Genomic DNA, 18,222 nt, shown 5'->3' on the forward strand with positions numbered 1-18,222 from the left:
TTCTACCCACAACAACCAAGTACAGAAGTGCCTTTTGCCACTCAAGTATATCCATTTTTTAAGAATTCTTTACTTTTGATTTTTTTATTTTATTTCCATGCTTACAAGTTGAGTGTAAGGTTAATTTGTGAGAGGGTTTTGTCTCCTATGACATAACTCTTAATATCTCACACTCACATTTACATACAGATATATATATACAGAATTCCCCATTACTGTGTAGTCAGTTACCTTTATATTTTTTTAATTTAAATACTTTTTTTTTCTGGTTTCAGATATGCAAACAAGGATGATTTCAATCCACGTGAACAATTTCTAAACAGTATCTAAGGTCTTAACTATTATCCGTCTTGCGACAAGGAAGAAAAGCGAGGCTGGGTGATTTCATATTGGAACGCGTCCCACTGACGGAACCTTTCCCCGGGCTGTCTCCTCCTGTGTGCGCCGCTCCCTCCGCTGCTGGCCCGGGTCGCTATGCTGGCTGTTCTCCGGCTGTGTCTCCTACCCGCCGTCAGGCTGTACCTGCTGGGTTTGCGGGTGTTGTTGAGTCAGCTGTGCGGCCGGCCGGTCAGGTTATCAGGTCAGTCAGCGGGGGGTGCGTCCGGCTCTGGAGTGCAAAGCTAATGCTAACGCTAGCTAACCTAACGCAGATAAAATACGATCAATAAAATGCTATTTCTTGTCTTCTACATGCCGAACTTAACAGAACGACTTAGTGGTAGCTCTTCTGCTACAAGTGCGTCTTGTAAAGCGTCTAAATATTTTGCCAAGCGACGTGAAGAGGGGTCCCATCACGTGACAGGAAGTCCCATCACGTGACAGGAAGTCCCAAAGGGACGTCTCTAGCAGAGCATCATATCATCAGCATATATAGAACGGGACTCGGAAGTCAATCGAGAAATGTTTTCAGATTTCTTCAATCCATCACCTGACTTACATACCATGGAAAATCTCAGATATGAAATTTAACATTTTGGCTTTACTTTCTGAAGAAGCCCTTAAGATGAGAATATCAATGCAGAGCAACGTGGTGATGTTCAAGTCAAGTCAGCCCAGTAAAAACTGATGTGGAGAATCATGACTTTGTCTTAAACCTCTGTGGAATCTGATGATGCTGCACACTCATTCTCATGCTGGGTTCATGTCATTTCAGAGTTGCCATTTGCCATTCATTAATACAGTCATCTACATCCAAGCAGCATCAGAAGTCATGAACATGTGAATCTTTCCCATGTAACCCACTCTTACATGAAGTGGAATCAGCATCACTTTACTTTAGGTAGTTTGAGGTACCACATAATAAAGTCAATTTCTATGCAGAGTAAAATTTTTTTTCATGCTTAAGTCATGATATCTGACCTTTTCAGAAACTGACATTCTTAATCCTGAAATCAATATAAATGATGCTATATGAGTCATTCATAACGAGGCCATCACAGCACTATTTGAGAAAGCAAATATTTGTAACTCAGTGCCAACAAGAATATAAAAAGCTTTGTAAAATGATTTTCACAGAGCATTGTCGAAAAAGAATAATGTGTCATGTCTTGGAAAGTGTGACCTTCCTTGAAGCATCTACTTTATCAAAAGATATTCTCTCTGATATCAGTGTATCCTCTTCCATCTCTGTCAGTGATGCCCAGACAAGATGGCAGGGTTGCCATAGTGACAGGAGGAGGCAAGGGAATTGGCTATGAGGTAGTCCGCCACATGGCCAGACTGGGGATGCATGTTATCATAGGTATGGTATCAAGCACCACATCACTGGAACACAAGAAAGATGAGGACAGGCTGGCTTACATACATTTCATATAAATTTACTGGAGAAATCAACAATGGTTTTTCTACTACTAAAGTCTTAGTTTTGCACTACCTTTAACAATTATGAAACACTTAAAGGGAGAGATGAACACGGAGAAATTAAGCCTTCCATAGAAACTTTGTTAAATTGTAACCGTTATTAAATTGCAGAATCACAAAAAGTCAGATAGCATGTAGAAAAGGGTGTAAGTTTTAAATATGACATAGTATGTAGTACATTACTCGTTTATACCCTTATGGATCAGTGTACAAAACCCAAAACCGGTGAAGTTGGCGTGTTTTGTAAATCGTAAATAAAAACAATGATTTGTAAATCCCATTCCACCTATATTCAATTGAATACACAGCAAATACACTTATTGTTCAAACTGGTAAACTTTGTTATATTTTGCAAATATTAGCTCATTTGGAATTTGATGTCTGCAGCGTGTTTCAAAAAAGCTGGCACAAGTGGCAAAAATGATGAGGTACTGCATCACAAGCTGGCATCACTGTGTGAAGGATATCACCACATGTGCTCAGGAGCACCAGAAAACCACTGTCAGTAACTACATCTGTAAGTGCAAATTAAAACTCTACTATGCAAAGCAAAAACCTATTATCAACAACACCCAGAAACGCCACTGGCTTCGCTGATGTTGATGATTATTTGCAAAAGAAAATAAACTTTCTCAACTCGCACATTAAATATCTTGTCTTTGCAGTGTATTCAATTGAATATAAGTTGAAAAGGATTTGCAAATCATTGTATTCTGTCTTTATTTACGATTTACACAAAGTGCCAACTTCACTGGTTTTGTGTTTTGTACATATGGAGAGTACCACTACTAAATTCATACTGTCATCATATATTCTGAGATGGTTTTCTTTCCTTGAAACTCTCATACTGTTGCAGCTCTTATGTAGAGTAAGTCAGACATGCACAGACACAAATTCTCTGAACTCATGTTACTTTAAAATTTTCTGAATCTCCTGCTTTGGAAACTTGACAAAGCCATCTTATGTGTGTTTATGCAGATATGAAGCTGCTGACAGAAATGAGTCTTGTCTCATTGAGATAATGAGAGGAATTCCTTAATCACTGCCAAACAGATCTGAGATTAGTTTTGTCTGTTTTCACTGCAGCATTAATAGAGGAAGAATAAAAGAGATGTTGGTTGTGAAAAAGACCCGTTTATTTTTTTAATTAACATACATGTAATTTAGTAGATGAATTAATCACTGCAAAATAACTTCCTAAACTGCAGGATGCTCCTTCCCTTACTTAGGTTATCACGTCTTGTTTTGAACACTTGCCATTGAGGTCTGTGATGCAAACTCCAACCGATTAAAATAAATGCCTGAATGGCTGTACTCCAAAAGATTTGATGTGTATTAGTTTCAGTCCAACTGGATAAAGTGGCAACAGTTCTTACTTATTAGTATAGTAAAGAATAGAGCATTCATGTTAATGGATCCCTCTGTGTGCCCACTGAAATCCTGTCGCTGTCAGAGATCCTTACAGCACCAGATGGCCACCAGCATGTTCAGATAGCGCTTGACTCCTCACTGATCTGTCTTATGGCTTAGGATGACATCAAAAGGGTTAGTTTGCATTTTAAGAATATGTGTTATACTACACCTGAAAATATAAAGACTTTTTACATCCACATGGACTAAAGAGCTGTCATCAATCCAGTTGTTTAATGGAAATTTAGTATTATACGAGGCTGTTCTTTTTTTTTTATTCGAACAAGATCTGCTTTAATTCCAGGACACGTATGATTTGAATATAAATAGAAGGAAGTGGTTTATGCTTTGTTGTTCACACACACAAAAAAATCTCAAAAAGTCAATATCTATTAAGCCATTTTTAACCAAACAACAATTTTTTCTCTCAGACAAACTGATTGGCATCATTCAATAATCTCTACTGACTAGCAGAATGACCAGGAGGGTGTCTGCAGTGGCCGTACATGTGACTCATACTGCATTGGTATCCTGTGGACATGCTCCACACAGTTTTTCCACGTTTTGGAGCTTACTGTACAATCCATGAGCTTTCAAATCTTAGACTGTGGTCACACATCTACACGAGATACCGTTAAGATCCTTAGAGGCATGTTAGGTCATAAATGGATCACAAAATAAGTACACAACTATGTAGATGCCAGAAATTATAGTCTGCTTTTCTAGGTATTCTTAACAACATTTTATAATTTAAAAAAAAAATCCAAATATTTGATTTCGTATTATTAAATGTGCTTCTATTGCTTTTTTTTCTATAATGTCTTTATTACAGACTCTTACTTAATTTATAGCTATAGTTACCAAAATAATTGATTAATTAAATGATTATAGTAAAAAACTACTTCAAACAATTAAATGTTCATGATGTCTGTTGACTTTGTACTGTATGTAAATGCACATCTTATGTCTATGTTATCTAAGCTGTAGATGTCAAATGCTATGTCTCAAATGACACACTTCTGGACTAGCCCAGACAGTTTGAGTGTGTAAGTGTGTTTACACTATTAAATATGCCAAAAGCCATTACGCTGTGAATCCTTAGTGGTCGCCATATTAACTATGCATCAGAAAAGGGGAGAGGCTCAAATGTAAGCGCTGCAGATCAGCTCACTCAGTTTCTAAGTGGATTTCTTTCTAATAAAATGCTAATTATGGTTTTGAATGTATGGCAAATGCAATGTTTATAATGCCTATACATTATTTTATGCATTGCACAAAATCCATCTGGGTGTAGACACTTTTAAAAGTTTCTTACATTTTATCTCGATATGTGAATTTAATGTAAATTAATTTTAATCACAATACAGGTAATTAATTAGATTGATTATTTTAATCTTTTGACTGTTCATGTTAGAATGGTTCATGGAGGGGAGGGGGATCTGTTGTCGAGCGAAGCTCAAAAAATAAATAAAACAACTGACTTGTTAAATAGTGCTGCCTCCCAATTTAATGTATTTTCCATTTTGTCTCAATTTCTACTAGTGGTTCTTAGAAAGTATTCCCCTGTAGGACTTTGCCATTTCCGCTGGTCCCATTAAATTAACATTACTATCATTTTTTATTCACACGTATTGGATTTGTTGTCATTTCACTCAGTCATCAGGCCATCACGACAAACCACAGACAAACCACGGTGGCATTGTGGGTAGCGGCAGTTACAAATTTCCCGTAGTGTATGAGTGCCTGCGTGCATGGTTGTCTGTCTCTGTGTGGCTCTGCGGTGCTCTGGCGCCGCGCCAGAGTTTCCCCCGCCTCACACCCTAAGACAGCTGGGATGGGCTCCAGCTCCCCACGACTCGCTACAGCGGATGAAGCAGTTAAAAATGCATGAATGAATAAACGCAGCATTTTTAATTTTAACTGTCCATGCCCATTAAATTTAACAATAAATAAAATTAGTAGTTAAGTGGTTAGTTAGGTTGAAGGTTGTGATGCTGCGGTGAAACATCATATTCTGTATTTGCTATATTACTGCAATAAAAAAGTGCAACATGGAAATCAGATGGAGTTGTTATAGATATCCAGATGTATGATGAAGTACTCAGTCCCTAAATTACTTTAATTTGTGCTATCAAACAGAAAGAAAAAAAAAAATCTGCAGCTGCTGAATGATGAATACTTGCAGCAACTCATTAAAACTGGTCCTATGATGACACCAAACAAATCAATACGTGAAGAACTTCTGTGACGCGTCTGTTGTAGTTCTGGTCGTATGTGTGTCAAAGCTGATCCCACAGGCCTCTGTGTAAATCTCCATTTCAAATATCCAGACCTGCTGAGATAATTCATGAAGTGGGAATATTTATAGTGAAGTGGATTCCTCTCCCATAAAGCAGGAGATTCATATTTCAGGTGGAGTGATAGCATTGTGTGAGTTTATGGTTTGATTCTCTGCCTTAAAATAGAGTTGGCTGTTAGCTGGAAAAATCTACCGTTGAAGTGCTTTTGAGTAAATTATGCATCAAAATAATGCGTCTTTGTGTATTTCTAAGATAAGTGATGAAACTTAAGTTAATTTGTGTTGGAAACCAGAGCCTTTAAGTTTGATAGTGCTAGATATTAAAGCACAAACAGTAAAAACAGGAAGGTTCAATAGGACCTTGTGTGGTTTGACGAACTAATCAGATCACCGAACATCCATCTGTTTAATATACTCATTATAGTGTAATTTTGCAAACATGAGGACTTACTTTTTCTTGTTACAATCATTTTATCCAATAGTTGAGCTTCAGCTAGAACAGCCAAGTTGATTAATTAGGTTAATTTTTTTAGCTCCTTGCCCAAAACCGTTTCCCAACAAAGCGACACCTTAGGGCATATTTTTAATCAGTGGTTATTTTAATTTGAGATTTGATATGTAATATTTCCAGAGAGTGTTGCTCCAATGGTGTCTGTGTTGTGTGAAAGTCATCTGCGCTTGTTCTGTGTGTGTTTGAGTGACCTCTCCCCCCCGACACTTCACCCACAAGAGCTGCATCCTTCAGCTGCGCCTGAACCACAGTGCATCAGGGTAAATGATGCTGTGCCCTTGTAGAAAGACCTGCGTGATAATCTGCCACTAGTGTGTGTGTGTGTGTGTGTGTGTGTGTGTGTGTGTGTGTGTGTGTTTAAGCTGTCGTTTCGCTCCAATTCAGCAGAAATGGGAGGCAGTTAATGTTTTAACGTTGTGTAAATCAATGTTTCATTGATTAACAATTCACTTAGTTGACTGAACGTTGGAGCTGATTTGTACCAATGAAACTATAAGTATCTCTGTGTTTGTTTGTGGTTTTCCGTTGCCCTCTGAATGAAAGAGGTGCTGTAAATTTGTCTTTTTCAGATTCTCAGATTGTTTATCCTGAATATTTTCTTCTCATTTGTATGCAGCCATCCTCACAACGTCTGTCCTCGAGTCATAATGACTGGAACTTTCACCAGGCTGTGAAACTCCTTTCACACACCCACTGCTACTGTGAAATGTCCCACTTGATACCCAGATGAGCAGCATATGCAAATGTCCCATCAGTAGGCCTGGACATTAAAAAGACTTCATATAACCAATCCTGAGGCAAAGTCTTCCTAATGTTCAGTGTGGCCCATGGAGAGTCGGGGCTGGTAGCGGACGATGCATCTTTCACAGGCTCGTTGTTCTCTAATCTCTTGTTGGTGTTATGGTATCTGAAAATGCTTTAATGTGGATTTCAATGCAAAAAAACATCTGCATGATCTACCCATACACCACCTAAACAGAAAAACCTGACATGGAGAATTATGAATTATGTGAATCGAGTGGCTCACTATAGTGTTGGGTGGGAGACCAACACTTTAGTGTGCTAATAATAATCTCGCAGGAGGTTAAGTACCTGCAACTCCATAAGAAACATTCATCTTGTAGATGAAAGGATCCTTTCTGCTGTGAGGCAGCAGTGCCACTCATTGTGTGATCGTGACACAGATCACATGAACTTTTACTTGTAATTGAAAAAAGGTGCAGGTGTGATGAAGAGCTGAATTCAGGAAGAAGTAGGACAGTAGGGTGTTTTGTTCAAAGGGAATTGATCTACCAAAATGAGACTTTCTTGATATGAATAGACTTTTTTTCTTTTTCATATCACTATACTGTACATGTCATTAAAACGATACCTAATTTGATTCACTCGTACTGCTAATAAACATGTAGGTTTTATATGGAGAAAAAAAATGTCTTGTAGATGTTTCTAATTTGCTGGCTTAGTTCAAACATTATGACTCATTGTTTCAATCAAGCCTTGTAGCCATCAGACTAATTTTAATTTTAATAACTTATGCGTGTTTGACTGTATAATTACTTATATTTCTAAAGTAATTTGCAATTTTTTTATTTTTTTCATTTAAACCAAACATTTTTGGAAATATTTTTTTTACAAGGTAAGACAACAAAGAAATGAGAATCAGCGTTATTTTTCAAGGCCTCTAAGGACCGACCATCATTTCATGAAGGTCTCTGATTTCAGGTGGGAGGGATGAGCAGGAGGGTCTGAGAGCTATCAGAAGGATCTGTGAAGAGTATACTGAGGCCAAAGGTGAGTGCGCGCGCACGCGCACACACACACACACACACACACACACACACACACACACACACACACACACACACACACACACACACACACAATGGATTACGAGCAGATATTACACACAAAGCCACACAAGGCTCCCATAGCAGTTGTTCAATATCTGCTGTGAGGCTATAAGGAAAAAGACTTTGATAAAAATACAACGTGACATAAATCAAGCAAACTGTTAGAGAGGAGAGGCAGACTGGAGGAGGAAGAGGGGTGGAGAAGAACATGACAAACATTGGACAGGAAGACAGGGAAAATAAAAGACAAGGTGGAGGAGGAATGGATGTGCGGAGGAGGTGATGGAGATGGAAGGAGAGAAATTATTACCACAAAGAAATGAACTGCTTCACTGCCGAAAGCTCACAGCGTCGTCCCACATTGGGAAATTGATTCGTCCGACCTTCATAGCCCCATAAAATTTACCATCGTTTCATGACTGGAAAGGCTCATAAGTTATTACTTTTGCACCAAGTAGCCTTGAGTGTTTACCAACCTGAGAGGTGTGTCGGTACCTGTTTACTTCCAGGAAGTAAAAAACACCGGTTACTGAATTCTCCATGATACGGCTTTCAATTCTTGTTGCTTTTTGTTGAAAGAAATATTCATATCATTCTGTAACACATTGTCGTCATGTTAAAAAAAGTAACTGTTCATTTTGTTCTTTTAAAAGCGTAATCTAGGTTGGTTTCTTACAACTGTATTAGACAACCATATAGGCCTTCCACAGATAGGTGTAAATGAATGTGTGTCACTGTGTACATTGTGTCTGTGTCCACCACAGCACAGGCAGTGGTAAAGGGACTGCTGCAAGTTACAAGTTTTTCATGTGGAGGTGCAAAAGGGAAAGAACAATTAACGAAGATATGTGGTGAGAAAAGTATTGCTTTTGTCAAACAAGGAAAGTTTCTCAATATGCAAGCCACTGTAGAAATATGGAAGTCAGTTAAATTCAAGTGGATACGAGGATGAAAATGACCTAAAACATGTCTGCTTTGGTGCCAAGGGTGAGTACCAAGGAGCATCTTCAGGCGCTCAACTCAGAACCAGACAAAGGATAGCACGATCTGTTGATGTGTTCTGTGTGTCGCTCTGCTGAACACGACTTGATAGATTTTCATCAGTCGTTCCTTCCTTTAATGTTGTGAGAGATTCTCTGGGTTCATTTGCAAGCTCCTGCACACCCACAGTTGTTTTTTTTTACCTAACAGGAGGCAGTCAGCCAAGTTATGTTGTGATTCATGGGTCCCATTTAGCAATGACAAATGACCAGACTGTCAGAATTTACTACCACAGGTTCAAATCACTGTAGCAGGCGTTTCAGCCAAGTTAGATGGTGTAACGTTTGAAATCGAATTTTATAGCTATAAAGGTGTTTGAGGGGTTGATGCCGTTGCCTTTATTTTTGGATCAGCCAGTACTTAAAAACCTGCCTTCTCTGATTCTTGCCTGTCTAGAAGAAGTGATGTAATGGAAACAGATTTTTTTTTCAAGTTAAGTACCCAGGCAAAATGTTAATACTCACTGCAGGAAGCAAAGTCAGGAGGTTCTGACACGACGGGAAAAAAACGAGGCTCCCTAAAGAAGCCTCCTTCTTCTTCCTGTAAAGGAAGCAGATCTTCAATAGAACTTTGTAAATTTTAAATTAGCGAGTGCTTGGGATTGATCATTGTTTTTTGGTTATTGGTGTCTTCAATTATGATTCCAGTCAAAATTAGAGCTAATTTCAATCCGGTATCAATAATCGTTGTTCATTCATGGCTAGCAAAGTAAGATTCTTACCTCACACAATGACAAATCTTTACAACATTATTTTTCTTACCATCATTTTAATCATATTTTCATTTTCTTGTAATTGAAAATTTCTCAATAGTTTTAGAGGAAAAAAGATTAATTTACTCAAAAAATTTTTTTGACTTGGTAAGTTCAAAGTGAAATTAAAACTTTTTGAAATTGAAGCAACTTTCATTGGCTGGTGTGAAAAAATCTTTTGTAAAAAAAGAAAGGAAAAGGTGTTTTCTTTTTTACTTGGTCATTAAAATGATGAGTGACCACAAGATAATACAAAACTTGATATAACTATATATTGATCTAATAGTTGAGTGCTTCATAGTTCTGTGTGGCAGAGCTGACCTGTGGATATATGTGAGGTTAGTGCATTAAGAGCTGCCTGTGGGGGAGACAGCTGTGTTTTGTGTTGCACGGGGAGCAGCAGTGGGCACCCTGCTAGTGTGTAAATGGCTGTCAGGTACAGAGACATTGGCCATGTAGCTGGTGTCATTGAAGTCGATTTCCCTGGACTCGGCCGTGGTGGAATTGATTACTCCTATTGTAATTGGCAGGCACTGAGGCATGAGGGACAAGGGCTTGTCTGTTGCCAGATGCTTGTGCACAGAATGAGAATGTGTTGAGATGTGTGTGTGTGTTTGTGCACGGTTGAATGAGACAGTAATGAATTCTTATTAGTATGTGAGGCAGGAGCTTTATACATCTCTCTCCAAACGCCCTTTGGCATCTTTCCCAGTACTTGCGCATTTGTCAGGAGAAATAGGAGACAGCTCAGAGTATATATGTGGGCTCAAACAGGAAATCTGTTAACAGCTCTTTGAGGGAATTTCAGGGTGACGTGAACACGAACAAATACGATTTTAAATGCATTAAAAATATAATAATGTACTATATTATTTAAAAGAAGCCATGTGTGTGGAGCATTGAACGATTGGCGTTGCTAAGTATCAGCACCATTAATTTCTCAGGTGCTAAAGCTGAGGTATTTTGTCTCTCTCCAGTTTAGCGGTCATCGTCTGCGCTTATTCCTTTAACAGCAGACCACCTGTTGTGGCAGCACCTGAGCAGATCGCACACTTGAATGTATTACTGTACAATCACACCTGTCCCGCAGCATCGGAGCATTCATTTCACACACACACACACACACACACACACACACACACACACACACACACACACACACACACACACACACACACACACACACACACACACACACACACACACACACACACACACACACACACACACACAGTATACATGTTTTGGTTGTGTTAGTGCAGAACAGTCCAGAGTAAAGACACAACAGGCCCTGAATGGAAACGCTGTCTGGATTTGGGTTGTGTGTGTCGTCTGAATTGATAGCAGCAGTAATCCTCCTCCTCAGGCCTCTTTACAGTCAAAAGCTGCCCAGAGTTGCTGCTATCACACTCGCTCACTCAACCAATTCCACAGTATTATGGGATGGTGGACTCTCCACTTTTGACATGCCAATAACATGATCCAGTACATGTTTCTACAGTTGGGATATTCTTGGAGATACTTAATTTTTATGTTGCTTGATATGGTTTGGGTTAATTTAACTCAGATAAAGGTATCAGGGGTGTTTCTCTAAAAAAATGCGCAAAGTCAATTTTAAAAAGAGGTTGATGTTGAACGGGACTTTTTAAATCAATATGTTTTTAGTATGTAAAGTAAAGAGAAAACAATGGACTCTTTGGATGTAAGAGGTTAGCAGTGTTTGGGTGTGCTCAGTGTTTACCACAAAATGTTCTCTGTGACATTTACTGTTTATACTTCGTTTATCCGCTCATTTCTCAAAAAAATCACACACAAACACTCCTTTACCTCTGCAGCACGCACAACGGCTTATTCAGATTATCTAAACCAATTCACCAACTGTGTGTAATGTACTGGATAAAATCCAGCGACCAGAGGCACTTATGGATGGCGTGTTCACACTGAAACCGTAACCTCAACCTCCTCACCGAATGTTTCTCATACCCCTTCCTCTTTCATCCAATCTCTGTGGCTAAACCCAATTGTGTCACACAGCTTCAGGTGTCCACATTCAGCGGAGATAAGCTCGTCCTCCATTCCGACATCAATGTCAAACTGATAACCGGACACGTGACGTCTGCACAATCTCTTCACTAATAGGCTTTTGCATCACAGCATCACACAAATTATTTGATGAGTCGAAATGTCTCGGCTTGATGGAAGATGGAAATGTTGATATAACGCACTAGATTTCAGAAAAACTCTAGATATCAACTTGTTGCCTTGTATGACGCCACATTTCTAATGATGATGATACAGACACACGGACACACACACACACACACACACACACACACACACACACACACACACACACACACACACACACACACACACACACACACACACACTTTCCTAGTACTATTAAGTTCAGTTTGTACTTTCTCTTTTCCCCTGTTACGTGTTGAACAAACCAGCACATGAACAAATACCTGCATCCTTTTTACATTGCGTTCTGCTCTGAGGCCCGGGAACAGTCACTGCCTGCGAAAGGAGTTATTTTTTATTCACATTTGCACTATTTATTACCTGTTTACGAATGAATTATTTAATTCCCTAGAATATGATGGTGTCTTTTGAGTACTAGACATTAATTAATAAGTTAATGTTTCAGGCAAAAAGAAAATGAAGCTACTCATATCAAACATATATCACTGAGCAGAAAAGGTGACACAAGATGCAAACTGTTCCTTTTTGAGTCTATTTTATGGATTGTCCTAATTTACACAGGTGCTCAAATTACTTAAGTTAGTGAATCATGTAAAGTGTGACGTTGGTTCTGATACACTTGAGTTTACTCTCTTATCTTTCTTCCTGCCAGTGATGTTGTGATGAACCAGATCAGTCTGATCGGCTGATCCATCCTCTCAATAATTGAATAAGGTGGCGTGTCAGCCAGGAAGACTTCATTAAGACTGCTCTTGTGTGTCCTTGCTTTCTAGTCCCCAAACATCCGTCCTGTTCCTCACAGTAGTAATAAGAACCGTGGGCTGATTCCCGCTTCCATAGACATCAAGGGTCTTTAGATACACCTCAGCGATTGGCAAATTATCTTATAGATGCTTTACCGCCATCATCGGTTTCTCTCACATCACTGGAGAATGTGGTAAACAGTCTTGACATCATAAATATCATTAATATTTTTTTCATCATGTTGTTTTCTTTTCAATGTGTTTGTGATTGTGTAAGTTTGGACAGATGTAAGAATAGTGATAGTATACATTTGTTTTATTCTTTTTTTATGTTGATTTGTTAAACTGTAGGAGAGAGTGTATTACCTGGTATAATAAAGTCACTGTCCCTAGAAAACCTTGAGTGCAATCCTGTGGAAATATGCTAATGGCTTAGACTGTGATTGGGGTTTAGTCAATGAGGCTTAAAGCATTTTACTTTATGATAATAATGAACACACTCAAATGTGAAGATAAAGGTTATTTCTGGATTTTTACCCCAGGCTGCTGCATCCCCACTAGCTTTAGTCATGGTGCACCTGAACGTAACACTTTGTGAATAGTGTGTGTGTGTGTGTGTGTGTGTGTGTGTGTGTGTGCGCGCACGTGCATGCATGCGTGTGTGCGTGTGTGTGATGACAGCTGCTTCCTTCTATTTAACCTAAACTCTTCCACTAGTAAATTTTTTGCCGTTGACCTGAAAAAAAAATTCAGAAGGAATATAAAACTATTACAACATCTTAAAGACTTTGGGGGGAAATTATTGTATTATAAAAGAATAAAAATGCATTGTCAGTGGAAGTAATGCATAGCCCAGTCACCCTGTTGTTTTTCCAATCTGTTTTATTCATTGCTTTAGAGAGTGTAAATGAAAAGTTATGGTATGATGTGATCCAAAATGTGAGGACAGGTTCAAGTGATTTTGTGTCCTTACAGTCATCTTTACTGTGTTGTATTTGGAGCAGAATTGAGTAAAACAAACATCTTCAATGATGTTCAGTCCTTATAACCACATTGCTACAGCAGAGAGAGGTGTTTACCACCAGTTTTGAAAGAAGTCAGTGTTGGAACATCTCAGGTCTTTTCACAAGCAAAGGAGAATTTGTTGTGTTTACCAGTGATGTATTTTAATATCAGATTTAGGTGTAATCCAGCTTAATCATGTCTACTGCAGGCACAATGAGGACACAAGATTCATGTTAAAGCCAGGTGGAAAGAGGGGATTTATGGTAAGAGAGGCAGGCGGTCCTCCATCATTATTTTTGATTGTATTGCCTTTTTAAAGTTATTCAGTTTTGCAATGAATTACAAAATAGAGCAGAGAACTGAAGGCCAGAAATTGATTTTTTTGGCAATGATTTGTGAGTATGGGGCATGGGCTTTATCTACCTTAAAAACAGATGATGTGTTCTTTGGGATGCAGACTGTAATTGCATTCATTAAGATGTTAGGGGCAGTTTGTGTTAAATGTGTACCAGTGCATCAGAATAATGTTAAGGTGAGATTTTCATTGATAGATTGGAGAACCTTTGCAAAGGTGAATGGATTAGATAAAACAGGTTTATGACTGAAAAAGTGGCAAATGTTAAATTTAAGTTCCAACTGTTCCAACTGCAAGGGGATGTTCAAAGAAATTATTCTCAGGAAATTGTTTCATTTCTCTGAGTGTTCTTTTGAAAATAAAACCATGAGTTTATTTTTAACTGAACTGATGAACTATCTAGTTTGATTGTTATTTTTTAAAGTGAAGCAAAAAGATAACAGCAATTAAAAGAGAAATATCATAATAAATAAAGGTAAAAACATTTTGCAATAATTTTTAGATTTTGTTCGATAATTTTTTCATTTTGCTCTTCTATACTTCAATATTTTCATATAATAGTTGAACAATCCCAGTACAGTATGCACAAAAAGAGCATACTGGGATTTTTCTGCTCTTTTTACCTCTGAACAATAAGAGCAGAGGGAACAAACTTGGAATTGGTTTTAATTTGTTTGTTTTTTTACATTTGGCTCTTGTACTAAAAATGTTCTGATTGTTTAACAGGCACAATTTGTCATCATATTTTAAATTCTAAACTGCAGACAAAAAATGCTAGTTATTGCTTCTCAGCCTGTTGCATTTAAAATAATGAAAAATCAGTCGTTCATAGAGTACAGGAAATGGAAATGAAAAAGTTAAATCGGCAGTCCATAAATTTTTCAGCGGTTATAAATTGTTGATTTTACATGAAAGAATTTCTTAATGTTGCTGACTTCAAAAGGTAACATGGTGCATTTTGGTGGTAGGACAAAACGCCCACTGCAGCAAAATAATGTTGCTTTTTTAGGTAAAAATAAAAAATAATAGTGAATCAATAACAAAATTGGTACTTGCACCTTTCACTTGTAAGGTTATCATTTGTGCTTCATACTTGGATTGATTTTCACTCGGAAAATCACGGGTTCTTTTCCGTTTGAATGCTCCAGTAATAACTGAGTGTGACTGTGAACAATCTTGCTCAATAACAGGACCCTGAAACTGAAACATTAGAATGGAATCCCGCTGTTCATTCACTTCTGATTAATTCAAATGAATTTTCTAACTGGGATTCTCTTGTTTTGACATTGATTATTAATTACAAGCAAACCTTGGTTTACGAACACATTGGACATTGAACAAATCGGAATTCGACCAAAAAATTCTGGATTATTTTGTCTTAGAAGTCAAACAAAAATTGGAAGTCGAACGCGGAACAAACGCAGCAACATCCATCCTTCTCCTCTTCTCCCTCTCCAACATTCACGTATGCCAACTGCTCACCACCACAAAAGTAAAAATGTTTATCTTTATTGTTCTTATGCTTTAACTGTAATGTGATTTTTATTTTAGTTTACTGTATTCAATAATTTTTTATTTAATTTGCATTCCATTGCCTATGGTACGAGTTACGTTACCGTAAACTTCTGTCCAAAAGACGACAGTAGCTCGTACCTTAGGCTAACCTGATTACGTTGATGTTTTTCTTTCTTTCTTTCTTTTTTTCTTTCTTTCATTCTTTCTTTCTTTCTTGTGTTTACTTCTTTCTTTTACATTTGTTTGATATGTTTCATTACTATACAATTTGATATATAAATGACATTATGAAATAACATATTATGTTGAAAAACGGTAGTTCTCTAATGTCTTGGAATGGATTAAGACCTTTACATTATTTGTACTGTAATGGGAAAAATGTATTTCGAATTCGAACAAATCAGCATTTGAACAGCCTTCTGGTACAAATTGTGGTTGGAAACCGAGGTTTGCCTGTATTATTGATTTTTAGTAAGGAAAGAGACCAGTCATCAATATGCATTTGTAGTGGAAAATATCTACTGTATTTTATACAGTTATACAATCATTTATTGTACTGTAGCAAAAAGCTATTTTGAATTCTTGAATATTTCCATTTATTTCTACTTCATACTTACACAGCATTTTTAGGTTTCATCCACTGAAATATTAGAACAATCACAATAGTGTTTCATTCATATTTTTAGTGTGTATTTTAGAACAATGTAACAGTGGTGTTCCACTTTATCATTGTCAACAAGGATGGAAGTTTGTTCATTTGAAATTAATATGAAACCTTGGGATAACATTGAATTGAAATGGCAGTAAGATAAGATAAACTGTGATTAATTTCTGCAAACAAAATCCAAAAATACTCAAACACATCTTGCTTCTTGTGCACTTACTCAAAATTGATTTACAGTTTAATTTAAGTAAGCATGCAGCTCAAAACATTCTAATTCAGTAAATGGGGTTTGAACGGACATACTCTGAAAACGGCATAGTTGGTCTTCAGACATCTCCTGTTACTATATTTCAGATAATTTCTTGTTAAGAAAAACATTATTTTCCTTGTGTTTGTCTGTCTTTATTGAGAGCTGACAGCGGCTGAACCGTGACCGATCGATGGCATTTCACTCCCAGTGGACTGTCTTGATATGACTTGCCTCACTGAAAAGACCCAGCCTTTGGGGAGCCAGCTTAAGAGGACAGGAGAGGACTGATAGGCAGGACACACACTCACACACTTTCTCTATCACACACAGATTTACTGGCAAATACACATTTGTCTGCTGGTATATAACCCAATTGTACAGACTGAGATAAACTACAATGAACAAATGCTCTTACTCTGGTTCTGTCTCTTTCTTTTTGCTTCTACTTCTACTCTCTTACACTCTTACACACACACACACACACACACACACACACACACACACACACACACACACACACACACACACACACACACACACACACACACACACACACACACACAGCATGAGATGAGTGGCGTGGCTTGGAGATAAGGCTGCTATCAGACTGTCATCGGGGGATGGCTGCATTCTCATCTGTCATAGCGGTCTTTCTCCCTATCAGCTCCATCATGTCTCTTCCTCCCTGTTCTCCTCTTCCCGGCTTTGTTAAATATGTTTGACCCTCTACAGCCTTTGCTGAGTGAAAGGGAGGAACAAATATTATGTCCTTGTTTTCTTGTGTATGAACACAGTCCATTTGTGCTTTCATACTTTGACAGCAGCTGTTTGTTCAGAAAGGATTCATCAAATTCAACCAAAGGCTAACCAAGGATATTTTGTAAGTCTTCTCTGACTATAACGTAAATTTGGAGGTCTATTTTTTTGGATTGAGGGCTATTGTGTTATAGAACACCATTTACACCATTTAACTTACATAGTCCATTTATTTGAAAGACACTTGATTGATTTCCTTCTGTTGTTTCTTTTTCTTTTTCTTTTTCTATTTTAGTATTCTAGTTGTTGATCCCAGACCTATTTCTCTTTCTGGGTCTGACTTACAATATTACTCCTGTCTTATGTTCATGAAAACTATATTTGAGAGCAAAGCATTCCACTGGAAACCAGAGGGAGCATCAGAAAAAGAACACCTGAACGTGGCACAGTTGAAAAAAAAGAGAGAAAATTTTGTAAAAAGGAGTAGCACTGTTGCCTCACAACAAAAACATGCAATTTAAATGGATTGATCAATCTAAATGGTTCATAAGTGTGAGTGTGTGCGTGTCTCCGTGATGCCCCGGCTATGCGTCCGAGGTTTACCCCGCTTCTCACCCGTAGTCTGCTGGGATAGGCTGCAGTAACCCTGCAAAGAAAAAGTGGCTGCATATGAGACGATTATGGTCGTCTCATCTACAAAAAATAAATGGATGGTTGGCACATCATTTAGCAGTTATTCTTTAATTTACTTATAAATAAGTTTTTAGTATGTACTGTTAAGATTGTTATTTTTTACAAAAGTATACTATTTGGTGATGAAATTTTACATAAAGAAAATAACAAAAAAACAAACATTTAATTTCACATAATAGGTTTTCCTATAAAGGTGCTTTAGAAGCTGAAATTAAAGCCATACATGGAAAGATGGCTGCGGGGAGAAGATACAATTTGAAGCAGTTTGTAAAGAGGTGAGATTTCAATTCACGGGTTAAAATGGGGACTGA

The 18,222-nt window shown here is 37.8% G+C and overlaps 1 protein-coding gene across 3 annotated transcripts in view; it reads left to right on the forward strand.

Moving 5' to 3' along the window:
• The first annotated feature begins 212 nt into the window (after nucleotides 1-212).
• LOC137605414 (dehydrogenase/reductase SDR family member on chromosome X) overlaps nucleotides 213-18,222 on the forward strand; it is a 25,262-nt gene continuing 7,252 nt past the window's right edge. Inside the window, exons 1-3 of one of the 3 annotated variants that reach the window (XM_068330093.1) lie at nucleotides 213-580; nucleotides 1,634-1,741; nucleotides 7,803-7,871. In XM_068330093.1, the coding sequence (XP_068186194.1) occupies nucleotides 475-580; nucleotides 1,634-1,741; nucleotides 7,803-7,871 (283 nt within the window). In that variant the 5' untranslated portion in view covers nucleotides 213-474. The remainder of the gene's footprint in view (nucleotides 581-1,633; nucleotides 1,742-7,802; nucleotides 7,872-18,222) is intronic. The other 2 variants (XM_068330094.1, XM_068330095.1) reach the window with 2 other exon arrangements.

The sequence above is a fragment of the Antennarius striatus genome, chromosome 12 (genome assembly GCF_040054535.1).
Source record: "Antennarius striatus isolate MH-2024 chromosome 12, ASM4005453v1, whole genome shotgun sequence".
NCBI lineage: Eukaryota > Metazoa > Chordata > Actinopteri > Lophiiformes > Antennariidae > Antennarius > Antennarius striatus.